This window comes from Mya arenaria, chromosome 1 (assembly GCF_026914265.1).
Source record: "Mya arenaria isolate MELC-2E11 chromosome 1, ASM2691426v1".
Lineage (NCBI taxonomy): Eukaryota > Metazoa > Mollusca > Bivalvia > Myida > Myidae > Mya > Mya arenaria.
The window spans coordinates 14,537,748-14,556,316 of record NC_069122.1 but is presented as its reverse complement, the minus strand read 5'-3'; the positions used below and the strand labels follow the sequence as shown (position 1 = coordinate 14,556,316).

The 18,569-nt window shown below is 35.9% G+C and overlaps 1 protein-coding gene across 1 annotated transcript; it reads left to right on the top strand.

Moving 5' to 3' along the window:
• Window positions 1–1,778: 1,778 nt before the first annotated feature.
• Window positions 1,779–18,330, top strand: LOC128224151 (integrin beta-6-like). The gene is made up of 9 exons (XM_052933905.1): window positions 1,779–1,979; window positions 4,546–4,661; window positions 9,459–9,557; window positions 12,693–12,835; window positions 14,074–14,213; window positions 16,316–16,419; window positions 16,652–16,738; window positions 17,234–17,390; window positions 18,221–18,330. Exons 1-9 carry the CDS (start codon window positions 1,931–1,933, stop codon window positions 18,328–18,330), a joined length of 1,005 nt encoding a protein of 334 aa, XP_052789865.1. The 5' UTR covers window positions 1,779–1,930.
• The last annotated feature ends 239 nt before the right edge of the window (window positions 18,331–18,569 follow it).

Sequence of the window (18,569 nt, the reverse complement as noted above, 5' to 3'; positions counted from 1 at the left end):
CATACGAGACATTCAAGTCGGAATTGCTAGATGGAGTATGACAGACATTAAGGATTCAATACTCCAAGACACCCTTTAGCAGACGTGCAAGGACTTGTATCCGTGGATTTGTACCATCATCGGGGTCCTTTTGACCATGCTACCGACGTCGGTCACATGTGAAACGTCATTTAGTGGTATGAAACGCATAAAGAACTAATTGCGAACAACAATGACGTCTGACAGGCTGTCGTCGTTAGCCCTGATCCATGTACACAAAGACATGAACATTGATGTTGACCAAGTGATCAACGTGTTTGCCTCAGAGAAATGCAGAAAACTATACTTTTTTTCTAAATTGACGTTGGATTATTGTTACTTTGACATTGACTTGAAACGCATTTAGATGTTGAAAGTTGATATCGCTAGTTTTTCCTCTTGTCTTTTACATTAATTACTGTATATTTTATGAATTTTAAAAAACACATTTATAAGTTATACAAAATACTCGACGGTTAAAACATATTGTTTAACATAACGGCATAGCATATATTTAAGTCATCAATATAATTATGTGTATGCAGAAAACAAACCTCAAGTGGAAAATAGCCAGCAATTAGTGTATTAATTAACAATATAAAATCAACGTTTAGTTGCTGGCAAATTTATTATAGTCACGAGACTTAAATCTAAGTAATATTTTATGATATATATGGTCTATGAAACATTATTTTTTGTACCAAATATACGTTAAAATGAACTTCTGACATTCTAGGGTGAAATAAAATCGGGGGGGGGGGAGCATGCGTCCAGCCCCCTTCGAATTCGGCCTACACATTGATTCCATCCAAGCTACGCCCCTGTACTAGACCACATCATGTACGCAAGTGAAGGGGTTTCAAGTTCCAAGTTGACACTATACCCATTGTTATGGCGACCTGTCATCTTGAATTCTCATTGTTGTTTAATGACTCAGTTAAAACAGGAAAAAGTATTTGATTGTGTTCGATCATAACAAATGGTTGATATAAAATGTTAAATTGATGAAAATATTTAAAGGCTAAATTTTACTTTTCGCCATTTTCTACCGAATTCGTTTCTATAAGCTCTAATTAATGGAAGGATTTGGAATGCGATAAGTATACGGAGATGATTTTTGCAAATGTATGTTATGCATCAGTCAATTGTAACCACGCCCCAACCCCAGCTCCGGAGGTATACCGGGGAATAGCGGGTGGAAATGGGCCCAGCAGTGCAGAGTGAACGCGGTTGTTTTTTTCCGCGCCGAAAAAAAGCGGGGAATAGGCCTTACCTAGGATGTCCCCGGGGTGCACGGGCATTAGGCGGGGATTTTTTTTCCAGCAGTTTGTACCCGCTGGGCGTAAATTTAACCTGGGATTGGCTGGACCGTAGGTCAAAGTCTCGCTATTCCCCGGACCTGGGGGAGAGGGTGTAGGGGGCGTGGTAACAATTGACTGGTGCATTATAAATGCTATAAACTTTACGTAATTTGTTATCAGTTTCATACCAAAACACTGAAAATCGCTTGACTCACCATAATGGGTAATTGCATTTCCGCCAAAAATATATCTTTTAATCAGATGACAAATTAAAAAATATACTTTTCCTGTTACTCAGCCAAATTTCAACGAAAATAGTACAATAAAAATATTGTGTTCCTTACGCCTCGACGCCTTAAGCTTGCTTTTATGAGATGTCACGCTGTGCCTTTAACACACGTGGTAGCGAATAAAGCTGTATTTAAAATCTTCCGGGCAATATACTCGAAACATTTTCTTTTACTTTTATAGAAACGGGATTTATAACAAATATAACCAAGATACATGACTGATATATACAGTAAAGTTTGAAATATTTATATCTTACGTGATAATATGGTTACTTTTGTATATTGTTTATAGTGATGTAAGATCAATAGTGACCTGAACATATGAAACACATTTATAAAATGGATCTCTTGTATACAATTGTTCTGCTTGGTAAGTTGTTTGCTTATACTTGGCTTAACTTACATGTAGTTATATTTCCATTATTTTATTACAATATCTGTAGTTTGCTATATGATGCGAACAAGACGTTGACTGTCGTTTTTTTCTTTAACATCTGTGTCACCCCGGAGTTTACCTGTATCATGAAACGGTGGTTAAGAATTTGACCTAGATTCGGCTGGTGGGCTGAGCTTATCAGACATGGATGGGTGAATCAATGTGAATATTTGTAAACAGAAACACGTTTCTGAAAAGAAAATACTTTACAAAACAAATATATCCTTTGTTTGAGAATCAGATCCCGGCGTTTCCATCTATAAAACCATTAAACGTTTTTGTGTAATACTGAATTGACTGCTATCCCGACTTGAGCACAAATACAGTCTAACCCCGTTGGCTCGATATCGCTTGGCTCGAAACACCCGTTGGCTCGATATCGCAAGGCTCGAAACCCCCGCTGGCTCGAACTGGATACAAAGGACCGATTTTTTTACACTAAGTGTAAGCATTCCCGCTTGGCTCGAAATTACCGAAGCTCGAGGTATTTTCGCCGGTCCCTTGGAGTTCGAGCCAACGAGGTTCGACTGCACAGTGATTCATAGTATAATGAAAAGATTATAAATTGTGTGATTACGGAAATTATAGACCCCATGAAGGCCGATTTTAAACAAAGTTTTACCGATGTCCTTGTTGATTTATGAATTAATTCTATATTCATATTTAGGCAAATATAAATTAATTACTGGATTTTCATTCATTTTTTAATGGGGGCAGGGTTGACTTCCTTTTAGATGTCCGTTTCATCGTTTAAATCTGTTCGTGGTCTTTCTTATTGCATAAAGTATCCTTTTCAATTCTGACAATGGCCAATGGGATTTCTAGTTTCTCTTTACAATCCTTACAATGGCCAACCGGATTTCTAGTTTCCCTTTACAGACCTTAAAATGGTCACTACGATTTTTAGTTTCACTTAACAATCCTTACAATGGCCAATACGATTTCAAGTTTCCCTTTACACACCTTACATTGGCCAATACGATTTCAAGTTTCCCTTTACAATCCTTACAATGGTCAATGGGATTTCTAGTTTCACTTTACCATCTTACAATGGCCAATACGATTTCAAGTTTCCCTTTACAAACCTTACAATGGCCAATACGATTTCTAGTTTCCCTTTACAATCCTTACAATGGCCAACGGGATTTCTAGTTTCCCTTTACAATCCTTTCAATGGCCAACGGGATTTTTAGTTTCCCTCTAAATCCTTTCAGTGGCCAACGGGATTTCTAGTTTCCCTTTACAATCCTTCCAATGGCCAACGGGATTTTTTGTTTCCCTTTACAATCCTTACAATGGCCAACCGGATTTCTAGTTTCTCTTTACAATCCTTTCAATGGCCAACGGGATTTTTTAGTTTCCCTTTACAATCCTTACAATGGCCAACGGGATATTTAGTTTCCCTTTACAAACCTAAAAACGGCCAAAGGGATTTCTAGTTTCCCTTTACAATCATAACAATGGCCAACGGGATTTCTAGTTTCACTTTACAATCCTTACAATGGCCAACGGGATTTTTAGTTTCCCGTTACAATCCTTTCAATGGCCAGCGGGATTTCTAGTTTCCCTTTACAATCCTTTCAATGGCCAACGGGATTTCTAGTTTCCCTTTTAATCCTTTCAGTGGCCAACGGGATTTCTAGTTTCCCTTTACAATCCTTTCAATGGCCAACGGGATTTTTAGTTTCCCTTTACAATCCTTTCAATGGCCAACGGGATTTCTAGTTTCCCTTTACAATCCTTACAATGGCCAACGGGATTTCTAGTTTCCCTTTACAATCCTTACAATAGACAATGGGATTTCTAGTTTCACTTTACAATCCTTACAATGGCCAACGAGATTTCTAGTTTCACTTTACCATCTTTAAATGGCCAATGGCATTTCCAGTTTCCCTTTACAATCCTTACAATGGCCAACGGGATTTCTAGTTTCACTTTACAATCCTTACAATGGCCAATGGCATTTCCAGTTTCCCTTTACAATCCTTACAATGGCCAATGGGATTTCAAGTTTCACTTTACACTCCTTACAATAGCAAATAGGATTTACAATCCTTACAATGGGCAAAGGGATTTACATTATTTCAATGGCCAATACGATGTCTAGTTCCACTTTACAATGACTAATGGTCATTTTGATTATATTCAGTTCATCTATGTTAATCTCACAGGCAGTCAGGGTGAATTCAGTCGGCCTAATGCCGAAAAAGTAAACAGTAGGTCATTATGAATATCAATGTGGAGGCCTACAGCAACATTGTTGGTGTTATCGCGGATCCATTTTGTTTAAACACAAGCACAATTTTAGTTAATACAAGTAGGCTAAATCCTATTGATTTAACTAGCATTGACATAGTTATTTTTTTCAAAATATGAATAAACTAAACAGTGGTTCCTTCAAATATATTTATATGTATTTATTTAATAACAACTATGACCAAAAAAACATCGACGAATGACTGCAATCACTATAATCATGTCCTGATATTTATGCCTACAGCAACCTTGATGGAGTCCCAGATCCGCCAGGTTGAAGCGCAAACACAATGTGCAGAACAGAGGTTTTGCAGCGAATGTATTACTGCGCACAACGAGTGCGCATGGTGTAACGATGTGGTACGTATATAGTATTGTTTAATTGACCGTGAATTGCTTTTTAGTTTCTACGAGTTGCCTTTAATTCGATTGTGACGAAATGTTTTTGATTATAGAATCGCGATTCGAGTCCTAATCCTGGGTCTAATATCATAAAAATACTCAAGTCAAATCTCAATCAAAATCATAGCTCCATTTACCATACAAAGGCATAGTATTGTTCAAAACCTTGCATGTATTTATACTTTTTTAAAACGTATTTTCTCATAGGATGAGTTGATTGAATTGTTTGTCAATACGTCAAGGAAAATTAATTTTGGAGCAAAACATACCGGAGTTATTGTTAACAAACAATATTTACATTCACCTAGTCATTTGTATAGAAAAAGCTTGACGTTTACATTGTATAACATGCAAGGAGTTATGACGTCATTGTTTATTTCAATATTGCGCTCCAATTGGATTAGCGGGACGTCATTAAACCAATGATATAAGTCGTTGCAAATATCAGTTATTCTTTTATACAAACGTATGTTGTCGGTTACATTTCGTTCAGAACAAATTCTAAATTGCAGAAGATACTTTACACATTTTAAATCGTAATGAATACTTATTTAAAATGGATATATTTGCGCTTCATGGAACTTGCTCGCGTGCCCTACTGCGTTCATACAACAACAACGCAAGAAAAAATACAATAAATCCTTGAATTAATTGTACCCAAATACATTGTTTGGCTGTAGAAGATTTTCCCCTTGGAATCATAATCAAAGGCGTTACTCACTATCTTATATGATATAATGTTTTTTAAAAGGTGTCAAAACATAAATTTTCATTGATAATGTTTGATGATATATGGTCAAATGCGTTTGACTTAGGCTGATACTTTAGTTAATCTTATGGTCTTCATTCACATCATTGACTCTATTCACTCTATTGGTCAGTTATTAATAAAAAGTAATCCGATTAGCTACATCTTTCTTAGATCCGATTAGGACCAATATTGAATACTGGCCCTGGTGACAGGAACTATTATTGTTGTGCGTTTTGATAGTCCATGAGAAAAAATCCTTGGTTGGGATCGAACCAATTACCTCATTGGTGAGAGGCAGACACCTATTTCTCCCACCTCAGATAAGTAGATCCAATAATTTAACCATGCTAGATATGCTTATCTTGCCCGCGGGCGAAGATAAAATGCCCGTATGTAACTCCTTTTACCACATTGTAATTACCTCCCTTGTTGAAGACTGTCGTCAGTAGCATCAAGAAAATCTTGTCGTATGGTAATATTTGGAACGCTAATTAATTATTTCTCGCTTCAAATGTCACCATAAAACAGTTTTCAGGCGCCATTCAAGAAATAATGCTTCATTCTCCTTAGAACAATTTAAAAAGACCGATTTGACTATTAACATTAACTGGATCACTGCGCGTATATCCATGACAACCACGTGCTATCGCATATCCATACGCAATATTATTTTCACTAAGCAAAAAAGAGTTCCAGCAAAAATACATTTTTACCTAATTTTGTTTAACTGAAGTGGGAGAAAAAGCATCTACCATAGCCGCTCGTATAAGATAGGTTCATCCCGACCCTCGCGCAGCGTGTTTTCATCTCGGTAAACCTCGTTTCCGCAAATCACCCTACGCTCGAGTCGGAATGAACCTTTCTAACACTCTCGGCCATGGAAGATACTTATAATCACTAGACCATATTAGAGATATGACTAATATCTTTATTGAAGATAAAAAATGATAATGATCAATGATTTCATCACCGAATGGAAATTGGATTCAAGCAAAGTAGAAGCATACTAGGAAGTTGTAGATTTTGCCACATATATGTAATAACATTATGACAGTTCATTCGACAAAATATGATTTGCAGCATTTTTGAAATGTTAATGTAATCAAAGCAGGACTTTTAATACCAGGTAGATTAATTATAAGCTTCATGGAGAATAATGATAAAACACTCTAAAATGTATTGCAACTTACAACTTTATAAAAACATATTCAACAGTTCATTATTGTAAAGTTGGCAGAGTTCATGACTCAAAATGAAGTTTTTTCACAAAGGCAGTTTGTTCACATTCCACATAATGAAAAGCTAAGGAAATTTAATTAAAATTAAATATATGTTGCATGTATATATATTTCTTGTTTATTGAAGTACAATGGTTTAAACAAAAGCTTTGTGTTTTCGTTTATTTATGAGTTGAGTATATATGTTTCCGTTTTTTGAGTAGGAGTGCAAGTGGTGTACTTCCGTTTATTTCTGAAAGATAACAAATGATATTTTTTCCTTAGAGAGGAAGTTTGTACAATCGATATATTTTCTTGTCTTTGCCTAGCAGTACAAAAAACATGTTTCCGTTATACATACGGTATGATTCTGTACCTTTGTGTCGGTGTATAGATGGTTTGCTTCCGTATTTTTGTGTAGGAGTACAAATGGTATGCTTCCGTATTTTTGTGTAGGAGTACTGATGGTATGCTTCCGTATTTTTGTGTAGGAGTACTGATGGTATGCTTCCGTATCTTTGTGTAGGAGTACTGATGGTATTCTTCCGTATCTTTGTGTAGGAGTACTGATGGTATGCTTCCGTATTTTTGTGTAGGAGTACTGATGGTATGCTTCCGTATTTTTGTGTAGGAGTACTGATGGTATGCTTCCGTATCTTTGTGTAGGAGTACTGATGGTATGCTTCCGTATCTTTGTGTAGGAGTACTGATGGTATGCTTCCGTATCTTTGTGTAGGAGTACTGATGGTATGCTTCCGTATCTTTGTGTAGGAGTACTGATGGTATGCTTCCGTATCTTTGTGTAGGAGTACTGATGGTATGCTTCCGTATCTTTGTGTAGGAGTACTGATGGTATGCTTCCGTATCTTTGTGTAGGAGTACTGATGGTATGCTTCCGTATTTTTGTGTAGGAGTACTGATGGTATGCTTCCGTATCTTTGTGTAGGAGTACTGATGGTATGCTTCCGTATCTTTGTGTAGGAGTACTGATGGTATGCTTCCGTATCTTTGTGTAGGAGTACTGATGGTATGCTTCCGTATCTTTGTGTAGGAGTACTGATGGTATGCTTCCGTATCTTTGTGTAGGAGTATTGATGGTATGCTTCCGTATCTTTGTGTAGGAGTACTGATGGTATGCTTCCGTATCTTTGTGAAGGAGTACAAATGGTATGCTTCCGTATCTTTGTGTAGGAGTACTGATGGTATGCTTCCGTATCTTTGTGTAGGAGTACTGATGGTATGCTTCCGTATTTTACGTACAAGTAGAGATGCTGTCCTTCCGTATCTTTGCGTAGAAATACAGATGGTATGCTTCCGTATCATTGTGTAGAATCACAATTGGTATGCTTCGTTTTTTCGTGTAAAAGTACAGATGGTATGCTTCCGTATCTTTGTGTAGGAGAACAAAAGGTGTGCTTCCGTGTCTTTGTGTAGGAGTACATATAGAATTCTTCCGTATTGTTGTGTATATGTACAAATGGTATGCTTCCGTATCTTTGTGGATAACTACAGACATAATTCTTTCGTATCTTTGTGTATGAGTACAGATATGGTATGCTTCCATATTTTTAGGTAGGAGAACAGATGGTATGCTTCCGTATTTTTGTGCAGAAGTACAGATGGTATGCCTCCGTTTTTTGTGTAGTAGTACAGATGGTATGCTTCCCTATCTTTGTGCAGGAATACAGATGGTATGCTTCCTTATTTTTGTGTAGGAGTACAGATGGTATGCTTCTGTATTTTGCGTACACGTACAGATGGTATGCTTCCGTATCTTTATGTAGGAGAACAGGTGGTATGCTTCCGTATTTTTGTGAAGGAGTACAAATGGTATGCTTCAGTATCTTTGTGTAGGAGTATAGATGGTATGTTTTCATATCTTTGTGTAGGAGTACATATGGTATGCTTCAGTATATTTGTGTACAAGTATAGATGATATTTTTTCATAACTTTGTGTAGGCGTACAGATGGTATGCTTCCGTATATTTGTGTAGGAGTACATATGGAAAGCTTCCATATATTTTTCTTTAGGCATTAATATGTCTTTTAGTCATAAAGCATCGATTTTCGAAGGTAAATATGAAAAACTGCGACCTGATTCTTTTTCAGCAGTGGTACTGGTTTCCAACCATTTACACATAACTTGGCTCATTTCAAAACTAATAAATAAGTTGTCAAAACGCTCAATATGTGAGAGTGTAGATTTACGTATACACGTTTCCGTTTCATCGAATTTAGATGGTATGCTTGCGTATCTTTGTGCAGGAGTACAAACAATATGTTTCCGTTTTCGTTATTAAAGGGACTAGACACCAAATGATACAATTGTAACAGAAAAAGAGAATCTTACATAAAATTGACATCGTTGTGTACAACGTATTGAATCTTACTTGCTGATGTATCACATCGCTTACAACACATGCATCTTTCTCAATTTTTGCGCATTTTTTCCATTCGTAATTTACTACGGTTGTCCACCACGTCAATCCCAGCTATTGTCTGTTAAATTAGCGTCGGTATATTCATCTTTACTCATGATAAGATATGAATTAAACTTTGAAAGCGATATGCGCTATTTCAAACGGGGAAATACAGATGTGACAGCAACATGATTGTTGCGTTGTATTCGTTTAAACATGTAAAGCGACATTTCATTGGCCTCCTTTAAGCTCGCATTGACACTTCAAGGTTTGTTTTGAGGAAAAACTGTTTTTGCTGATTTTTGTACCATCTGGTGTCTAGCTCCTTTAATAAGTACAAATAATATTTCTCCATTTCTTTGTGTAGGAGTTTACGGATACTCGATGTGCGATGAACACCAGTATGCTGACTTCGAAGGGTTGTCAAGAGATAAAGTCACCTACTATCAACGAAACTAAAACGCAGGTAACTTATTTATACAGTCGAAATCCGTTATGCCGAACTCTTTTGTCTCTAACTGAATTCGGAGCCGAATTTTTTGGGTGTAAAAAAAGCTGTTTTAGGAGCAAAAATGTTAAAACAATAATGTAAGCGTTACAAAAAAATCCGTTCTACTTATTAATCATGCATATAGCTTTTGTAAGTTACATTATAGATATTTTGAAACATTTAAGAATTCCGTTGTCTGACCCCGAGCCCTAAACTCAGACTCAAGACGTTAATGAAAACGGACCTAGGGTGGCATTCAATATGCTATTTTATAAGCATGCATCATTGACTTCATTCACTCTATAGGCCAGTTGTTTATATCAAGTAATCCGATTAGCTACTCCGTTCTTAGATCCAATTAATACCAATATTGAATATTACGCCTAGAATCATGATTAGTTCCAAATACAAAGCCAGGTTGGAATCGAAATACTCGTACAGTGAACATTGACTATGTCGAACTCTTTTATCTCGATGTTCTTGTTAATTTGAACTTTTTTCGAATAGTTTGTGTTTTGTTATACACTGTTCGTATTACGGATATCTCGAATGTCCGTTATCTCGAAGTTTTTTTCATGAGGTCCAACGACTTCGAAAAAGTGAATTTTGACTGTTTGCATGTTCAAACATTGTATTGACTGTATGGTAATATCTGCGGAATAAAACTTTCAAGGACAAGCCTGTACAGGATGGTGGGGAAAACGTCGAACCGGTGCAAATTCAGCCCCAGAAGGTCAAACTTACACGATTTTGAATGTCCAATGTCCAATGTCGTGCTAGCACGACTTTCACTTTTGAATGTCCAATGTCCAATGTCGTGCCAGCATAACATTCGATTTTGAATGTCAAATGTCCAATGTCGTGCTAGCACGACTTTCACTTTTGAATGTCCAATGTCCAATGTCGTGCCAGCACAACATTCGATTTTGAATGTCCAATGTCCAATGTCGTGCTAGCACGACTTTCACTTTTGAATGTCCAATGTCCAATGTCGTGCCAGCACAACATTCGATTTTGAATGTCCAATGTCCAATGTCGTGCTAGCACGACTTTCACTTTTGAATGTCCAATGTCCAATGTCGTGCCAGCACAACATTCGATTTTGAATGTCCAATGTCCAATGTCGTGCTAGCACGACTTTCACTTTTGAATGTCCAATGTCCAATGTCGTGCCAGCACAACATTCACTTTTGAATGTCCAATGTCCAATGTCGTGCCAGCACAACATTCGATTATGAATGTCCAATGTCCAATGTCGTGCTAGCACGACTTTCACTTTTGAATGTCCAATGTCCAATGTCGTGCCAGCACAACATTCGATTTTGAATGTCCAATGTCCAATGTCGTGCTAGCACAACTTTCACTTTTTTAATGTCCAATGTCCAATGTCGTACCAGCACAACATTCGATTTTGAATGTCCAATGTCCAATGTCGTGCTAGCACGACTTTCACTTTTGAATGTCCAATGTCCAATCTCGTGCCAGCACAACATTCACTTTTGAATGTCCAATGTCCAATGTCGTGCCAGCACAACATTCGATTTTGAATGTCCAATGTCCAATGTCGTGCTAGCACGACTTTCACTTTTGAATGTCCAATGTCCAATGTCGTGCCAGCACAACATTCGATTTTGAATGTCCAATGTCGTATGTTTAGCTAACTTCACACAGCTGATTATGGAAGCAAATTAACAAGGAATCCTAAGCATCGGGCTTGTAAGAGGATAGATGGACAATGGGTCTAAATTTCTCGAATTATCTTAAGCCTAGCAGACTTAAGTGGTTTATTTTATTAAGTCAAATTCCTTACTCAATTTTTATTTTGCTAAATAAGAAAAAAATTTGACAATCTTATATATAATTTTATGTAAAAGTCTTAAACGGACTAGACACCAGATGATACAATTGCAAGAAAGAAAAAAATGTCAAAATCCTGCTTAAAATTTATATGGTTTTGTACAACGCATTTAATCTTACTTACTGATGTATCACATCGCTTACGCTTTTTAATTCTTCGCCGTTTTGCGCATTTTTTTTTTCAATTAGAAATTCACTGGATATATCTTTCCACTTAGGCCTAAAAATAAATATGTCCGTTTCGGGTAATCCGACCGTACCTATAAAAATGCGCCGACCCTAACTATTTTTTTCCGTTTTTGAGCAAAAAAAAATTCGTTAGCGAATAGAGAGATACGAAGGGCGGATAAATGCAGATTTTAATCAGAATTATTGTTTATATGATAAAACAAAGTCGGGCAATGACAGTAATGTAGAGTTTTGCCAACATCAGTTACGGCTCTTGAAATGTAGATATATGTAAATGAATACATTTTAAGATACATGGTCTTGAGTCACCAGTTTTGCCATCTAAATGTGTTTAAATGAAAACGGTTTAAGATATAGTTTCTTAAGTCACGAGTTTTGCCATCTAAATGTATGTAAATGAAAACGTTTTAAGATATATTTTCTTAAGTCACGAGTTTTGCCATCTAAATGTATGTAAATGAATACGTTTTAAGATATAGTTTCTTAAGTCACGAGTTTTGCCATTTAAATGTATGTAAATGAATACGTTTTAAGATATATTTTCTTGAGTCAGGAGTTTTGCCATCTAAATATATGTAAATGAAAACGTTTTAAGATATATTTTCTTAAGTCACGAGTTTTGCCATCTAAATGTATGTAAATGAATACGTTTTAAGATATAGTTTCTTAAGTCACGAGTTTTGCCATTTAAATGTATTATATAAATACGTTATAAGATATATTTTCTTAAGTCACGAGTTTTGCCATCTAAGTATAAATGAACACATTTTAAGATATATTTTCTTTAGTCATGAGTTTTGCCAACATCAGTTACGGCTCTTGAAATGTAGATATATGTAAATGAATACATTTTAAGATACATGGTCTTAAGTCACGAGTTTTGCCATCTAAATGTATATAAATGAATACATTTTAAGATATATTTTCTTGAGTCACGAGTTTTGCCATCTAAATGTGTGTAAATTAATACATTTTAAGATATATTGTATTTTCTTGAATCACAAGTTTTGCCATCTTAATGTATGTAAATGAATATATTTTAAGATAAATGTTCTTGAAATTTAGGAGCTGGACCAAGAAAAATGTTCCCAAGGTAACGGGACCTACGAATGCGGGGTTTGTAAGTGTAGACCGGGACGAAGCGGCGAGTTCTGTCAATGTGATAATAAGGAAGGGGATACTGTGCAGCAAGAGGCGAAATGTAGAAAGTAACTATATTTGTTTTATGCTTTCTGTGGTTTATAGAGATTTATGAGTGAAATAAAAATGATATTTCACTGTTTCAAAATTTGAAATAACATTTGCATATTTTTCACTGCTTTGAAATTTAAGCCGGCTTTCATTTCCAAATTTAACGTTAGCGTGCATAGAGCTTCGACACAATTTTCAAAATAAAGTTACGTTTGCACACAATTTGGTGCGCTTTTCTGTAAAACTACATTAAACTGTCATTTAAAAATCCTTTTAAGGCATATAATAAAGAGACAAGTTTGTTTGTTTCAGTTTAAGATCGCATTATATTTCATCTGGTGAACACCAAAACTAAATATTCACTCGTGGCTATACCGCTCGTGAAATATGGCTTCCGGTGCTCTTTCGATGAAATATAGTACGATCTTACACTGCACCAAACAATTATCCTGCATTTATATTTACATAACAGAACACAATGTCACACCTGATTTGAAACATAAAATCACATCTACAATTAAATTATGCAATTGTAAGATGACGTGAAGTAAAACCTTTATGATTAAGAATGGATGATGTGGGCGTAGCGAATGAGCCTTTCTTAATCATTAAGATATTATTTCAGGTCTCTTAATGAATCAAATGTGTATAGATTGGCCATGAACAAGCAGACATAACAATTATATTCAGCTCAAATAAGATATGTAAACGCACAGAATCATAGACAGTATTTACTGTTTGTCTTTTTTAAAGCTTCACTCTCACAGATTGAACGTTTTGAAAACTTTTTGATTTTTTGACTTGGAACGAGTCAATGTATGCAAAAAATGCATGAAAACCAGTGATATAAGACTGGTGCCAAAAAAAGGTAGATCGCATTTTTGTTTTTTTAAGTTAAAAAATTGATGTTTAATGCATTTTTCTTTAACCGTTAGTAACGCTTTTAGCCATAAAACATTATTTTTCGAACGGAAATATGAACACCTGCGATCTGATCTTTTGTCTGCTGCCTTATTTGTTCCCTGGTTTGCAGATATTTACGCAAAAAATTGCTCATTCGAAGACAAAAAATAATGCTGTAAAAACGGTAAATCTGTGAGAGTGCAGCTTTAAGCTAAGGTAAAAATATGCCATAGAGACAATAAAGCATTATAAACAAAACGCATCAAAACATAAAAAAAAACTAAAAAATTAAAATAAATTATGAAAAAAATAATTATTAGATATTAATATGTTTTCTCTGCATTTTTTCAAGGGACAATGGTACAAAAGTTTGCGAGGACCAAGGTACATGTAAATGTGGCCAGTGTGTGTGCCTGAGGAACTACTTAGGTCCGTATTGTGAATGTAACAACAACATGTGCATCAAGCCAGGAAGCACGGAGAAATGCAGCAGTAAGTGTTAAAGAGGCATTCGTATTTAAAATCAATACATACACATGTAAAACACACATACATTTTGAGTGATAAACCTTTAACTACTTACTAAATATGCATTTATGTAAAATAATTGGTAACACGATTGTAACCGTATATTTATTAGCTGAAAACGCACAAACATTAAATGACTGGTGAGTGCTAAAAGATAAACGGTGATCAACTATCGTGTTTTCTGCATCTTTCTTTCAAAAGAAACACAGCATCTTTCATAAGAAGCATTGCTTTCGATATCTATTCATCCTTTTCGGTTAATTAAAACTACTGTATAAATTGTGGTACATCGTGATTAAGCCATTGGCTAACGATTTTTACTACTTTTTTCCGGTCAATACCATCAGCTCTGAAATCTAGATTTGTTTTCCCTATATGCTTCATTTCTTGGTCTTTAAGCTGAACACTTACAGATTGAACATTTGACTTTTTTGTTTTTGTGCCTTGGAAAGAGCCAAGTTTTGCGAAAAAACATCAAAGCCAGTGATATAAGACTGCTGTCAAAAAAATCAAATTTTATGTATTTTTTCTTAAAGGGCTATTAACGCTTTTAGCCGTTAAAACATTAATTTCCGAACGGAAATATGAAACACTGCGATCTAATATTTGTCTGCAGTCCTTTATCACTGGTTTTTAGATATTAACGCAAAAAAATGACTCATTCAAATGATAATCTGTAAGAGTGTAACTTTAAAGTGACCACTTATTCAAAATTAACACATACACATGTATAACAAACATCAATTTTGACTGATCAACCTTTAACTATAGCTACTTACTAAATAATGCATTTATGGAAATATAAATTACTGATAATTAGATTGTAACCGTGTATTTAATAGCAAAAAGTGCAAAAATATTAAATGATTGGTGAATGCTAAAAGATTTACTGTGATCTACTATAGTCTCATAAGGTAGAACACCATGTTTTATTCTCATTCCTTTCAAACTAAAGTCGGTATCCTTCATAAGATCCATTGTTTCCGACATTTATTCATTCTTTATGAAACATTAAAACAATATTATTAATTGTGGTAAATCTTATCTGGGAGTAAGAGTGCATCTTTAAAGGGAGAGTAAGACAACAAGGCCAGAATATGACACTACTTTGTTCAAGTCAATATCAATACACACACGAAACACCAGCATCATTGAGACATCCAGCAACACATAGGGGGATAACCCCATACATAAAATGCAATTTCGACAATAACAATAATTTTTGATTGAATGCCATTTGGACTTTTAAATGCTCCAGCGGACTTTCAGTTAATCAAATCACTATTTTCTGCGAAAATACACTTGCGTAAAACATTCATCGAACTTGACCTTGCACAAGCAATTCGACGTGATAAAACATTAATTAAAACATAGTATTTCTTATATACATGATAAGCCACGCCTACTCGACCACGAGTTAGGCTTAAATGTGTAATATCTGCACACGTGTGCAGTATTATGTTATAGGACTTCTACATTCGGTGGTCGATTTCCCTCTCTTCGCAACGCAAACTTAAATATTGAAACATACTCAAATTGTATCTTTGGTGGCTATTTTCATTAATTCGCTTTTTTTGCTGCGAAATGCAAGAATTCATAGATACTCAAATGGGTGAATGTGAAAATCCACCCCGTTTGAAGAGGAAAATATACGTTAATACGAACACACGCAAAATCGAGGGCGACAAAAATAAAATATTTATTGCGGCGCCGCCGGTTTTCGCCCTTTTCGACAATAAAATTCGCAATCAAAATCGCGGATAAGCTTTCAGTCAGATATTTGCATTTTCGCCATTAAAACGCGGACACTTGAAATGGCAGTATTCATCCACCATAAAAACATTTATTTCGTTTTATCGCATCATTACCGATATAATGACTTTGGAATTGTTTTTGGCAGAAAAATGCCCTTTTTGTTAAACTATTTTAGTCAGGGTCCATACTCAATACTATTTATGTCATTATCATTAGACATTCCTCATTAAATCTTTCTCTCAATTGGCCATTTATTTTAACATTCTAATAAAAGGACTTGGAGTTTAACCTTAAAATGAAACACATTTCAGATCATGGGCAATGTAATTGCGGAAGATGTCTATGTAAGGACGATTATGATGGTCAACACTGTGAATGCCCTCCGAAACGCAATTGTAAACATCCGGAAACAGGGGTACGGCTATAATTAGTATTGAATCTCCATCACTTGGTGGTTAAGGGTTGATAGGAATCACTTTGTCCCGTCCGTACGTCCGGCCTCGGACACCAGGACTGGTTGATTTTTTCCCCTTAACTTCAAATGTTTTTGACTTGAAATTGTATACACATATTGACGGTGTAAAGGAGAAATATTTTGCATAATAATTTTATTTTGTGTGTGATATTTTTAGAGTTATTTTTTTCAGATGGAGTGTAATGGCCATGGAACGTGTAAGTGCGGAAAGTGTGAATGCGAACCCGACTATGAGGGACCAACGTGCGGAGAGTGTCCTGTAAGTGACAAAATGCATATGCGCTCAAAAAAAGAAAACGCGGATGTGTTTTCTCCGTTTGTTTGCATTGCTGTTATATTGTTTATGAAGGCCATAAAGTAATTAGGTTTGATTACGCAGCTAAATGAGATACCCTCAATAAATAAAGTCATTTGTCAAACTTTGTACAGTCAAACTTCGTTGGCTCGAACTCGCTTTGCTCGAATTCCTCGTTGGCTCGAACTCTATATAAAAGATCGATTTCTTTGAATTGAAGGCAATCAATAAAGTTATTTGTCAAACTTAGTACAGTCAAATTTCGTTGGCTCGAACTCGCTTTTCTCGATTTCCTCGATGGCTCGAACTGGATAGCGACTCCGCTTGGGTCGAATTTTCCGTGTTTCGATATCCCTGGGAGGTCGAGTCAACGGGGTTCAACTTTATGTCGATAACATTTTTATATTTTCAGTCAGTATATTATTTATTATTATTCTAACTGATGATTGGTCAATTCAGAAATGTGAAAGGTGTAGCAAATGCCGGTACAGAGAATGTGTCAAGTGCATCGTAGAAAATGAAAAGCAGACAGCCATGATCAACGAGACAGCTATTCCGCTCGCGTGTCAGTTAAGCTGCCCGAATCTTCTAGTCACAATGGTCAACAAATTCAATGGTAGGTTATAACATAATGTCATCTGATCATTGTGATTTCATGATTTAGACGATAATAGCGCGTGACTATATAAATTGTGGCAATCATTTGCTGATGCGATATTTTGATCGTCTACGCAAAAAGGTAAGTGTTGTTATTGTTGTTGTTGTTGCTGCTACTGTTGTTTTTTTGCTGCTACTGTTGATTTTGTTGTTGTTGTTATTGTTTTTGTTGTTGTTACTGCTGCTGCTGTTGTTTTTGTTGTTGTTGTTGTTAGTGTTGTTATTTTTGATGGTGTTGTTGCTGTTGTTGTTGCTGCTGTTGTTGTTGTTGTTGTTGTTGCTGCTGCTGCTGCTGCTGTTGTTGTTATTGTTGTGGTTGTCAGATCGCAATGAGTTTCTCCGAGTGACCACCAAAAGCTTTACATGAATTGTTGTTGTTCTCAAATTGAAATTGATAACGATCGTTTGCTTAACAAACATATTTTCCTTTTATCAAATGCTTTGAAATAATATAAAACGACACTTGATAATATGTACCGTTTGTAATAAAGAGCCTCAAATTATATGCAAATCTTACGTCATTTCGGAGCTGACGACGTCCAAATTGTGACACAGCCCTTTACACAGTGACGTTTGATTTGGACGAAAAGTACGAACTAAAATTTCAAAACAAATGTTGAAAGTGAGCCTTGAAATAAACGGTGGTGTTTTTAAGTCCGTTTTTTGATCTAATGCCAACTAGCGCCGGGGAAAATGTTGTTTTTCCCAAGTCCCTAATTAACAGTTTTAAAAGCAAATTGAGCTGACGCATGCGTATCACGCTAAACCCTTATCTCCTTCTGATTTAAGATCCCGATCCCTGTGGCTTCATTGTGTCGAAGAAATGTATAATCAACTACTTAGTGGAGTGTTCAAACGATACTGTCCGGCTCAACATCGCCAACAAGAGAGGTAAGTGACCTTATATTTCTTTGTTTTGCATGTATTAATTAAAGCTCGGTGTCTGTGTGTGCGTGTGTGCTTGCTTGCGAATGTGCGTGCGTGCGTGCGTGCGTGCGTGTGTGTGTATAGTTAGCTTATCTATACTCGCACGAGTGCAGTGCACATTCGGCGAGTGTTCCGATTAGATTATTAGTCAATTTGGAGCAAAGTGCACAAACACAATGTTACCCTGATTAGAGCTACCCAGTGTTTATAG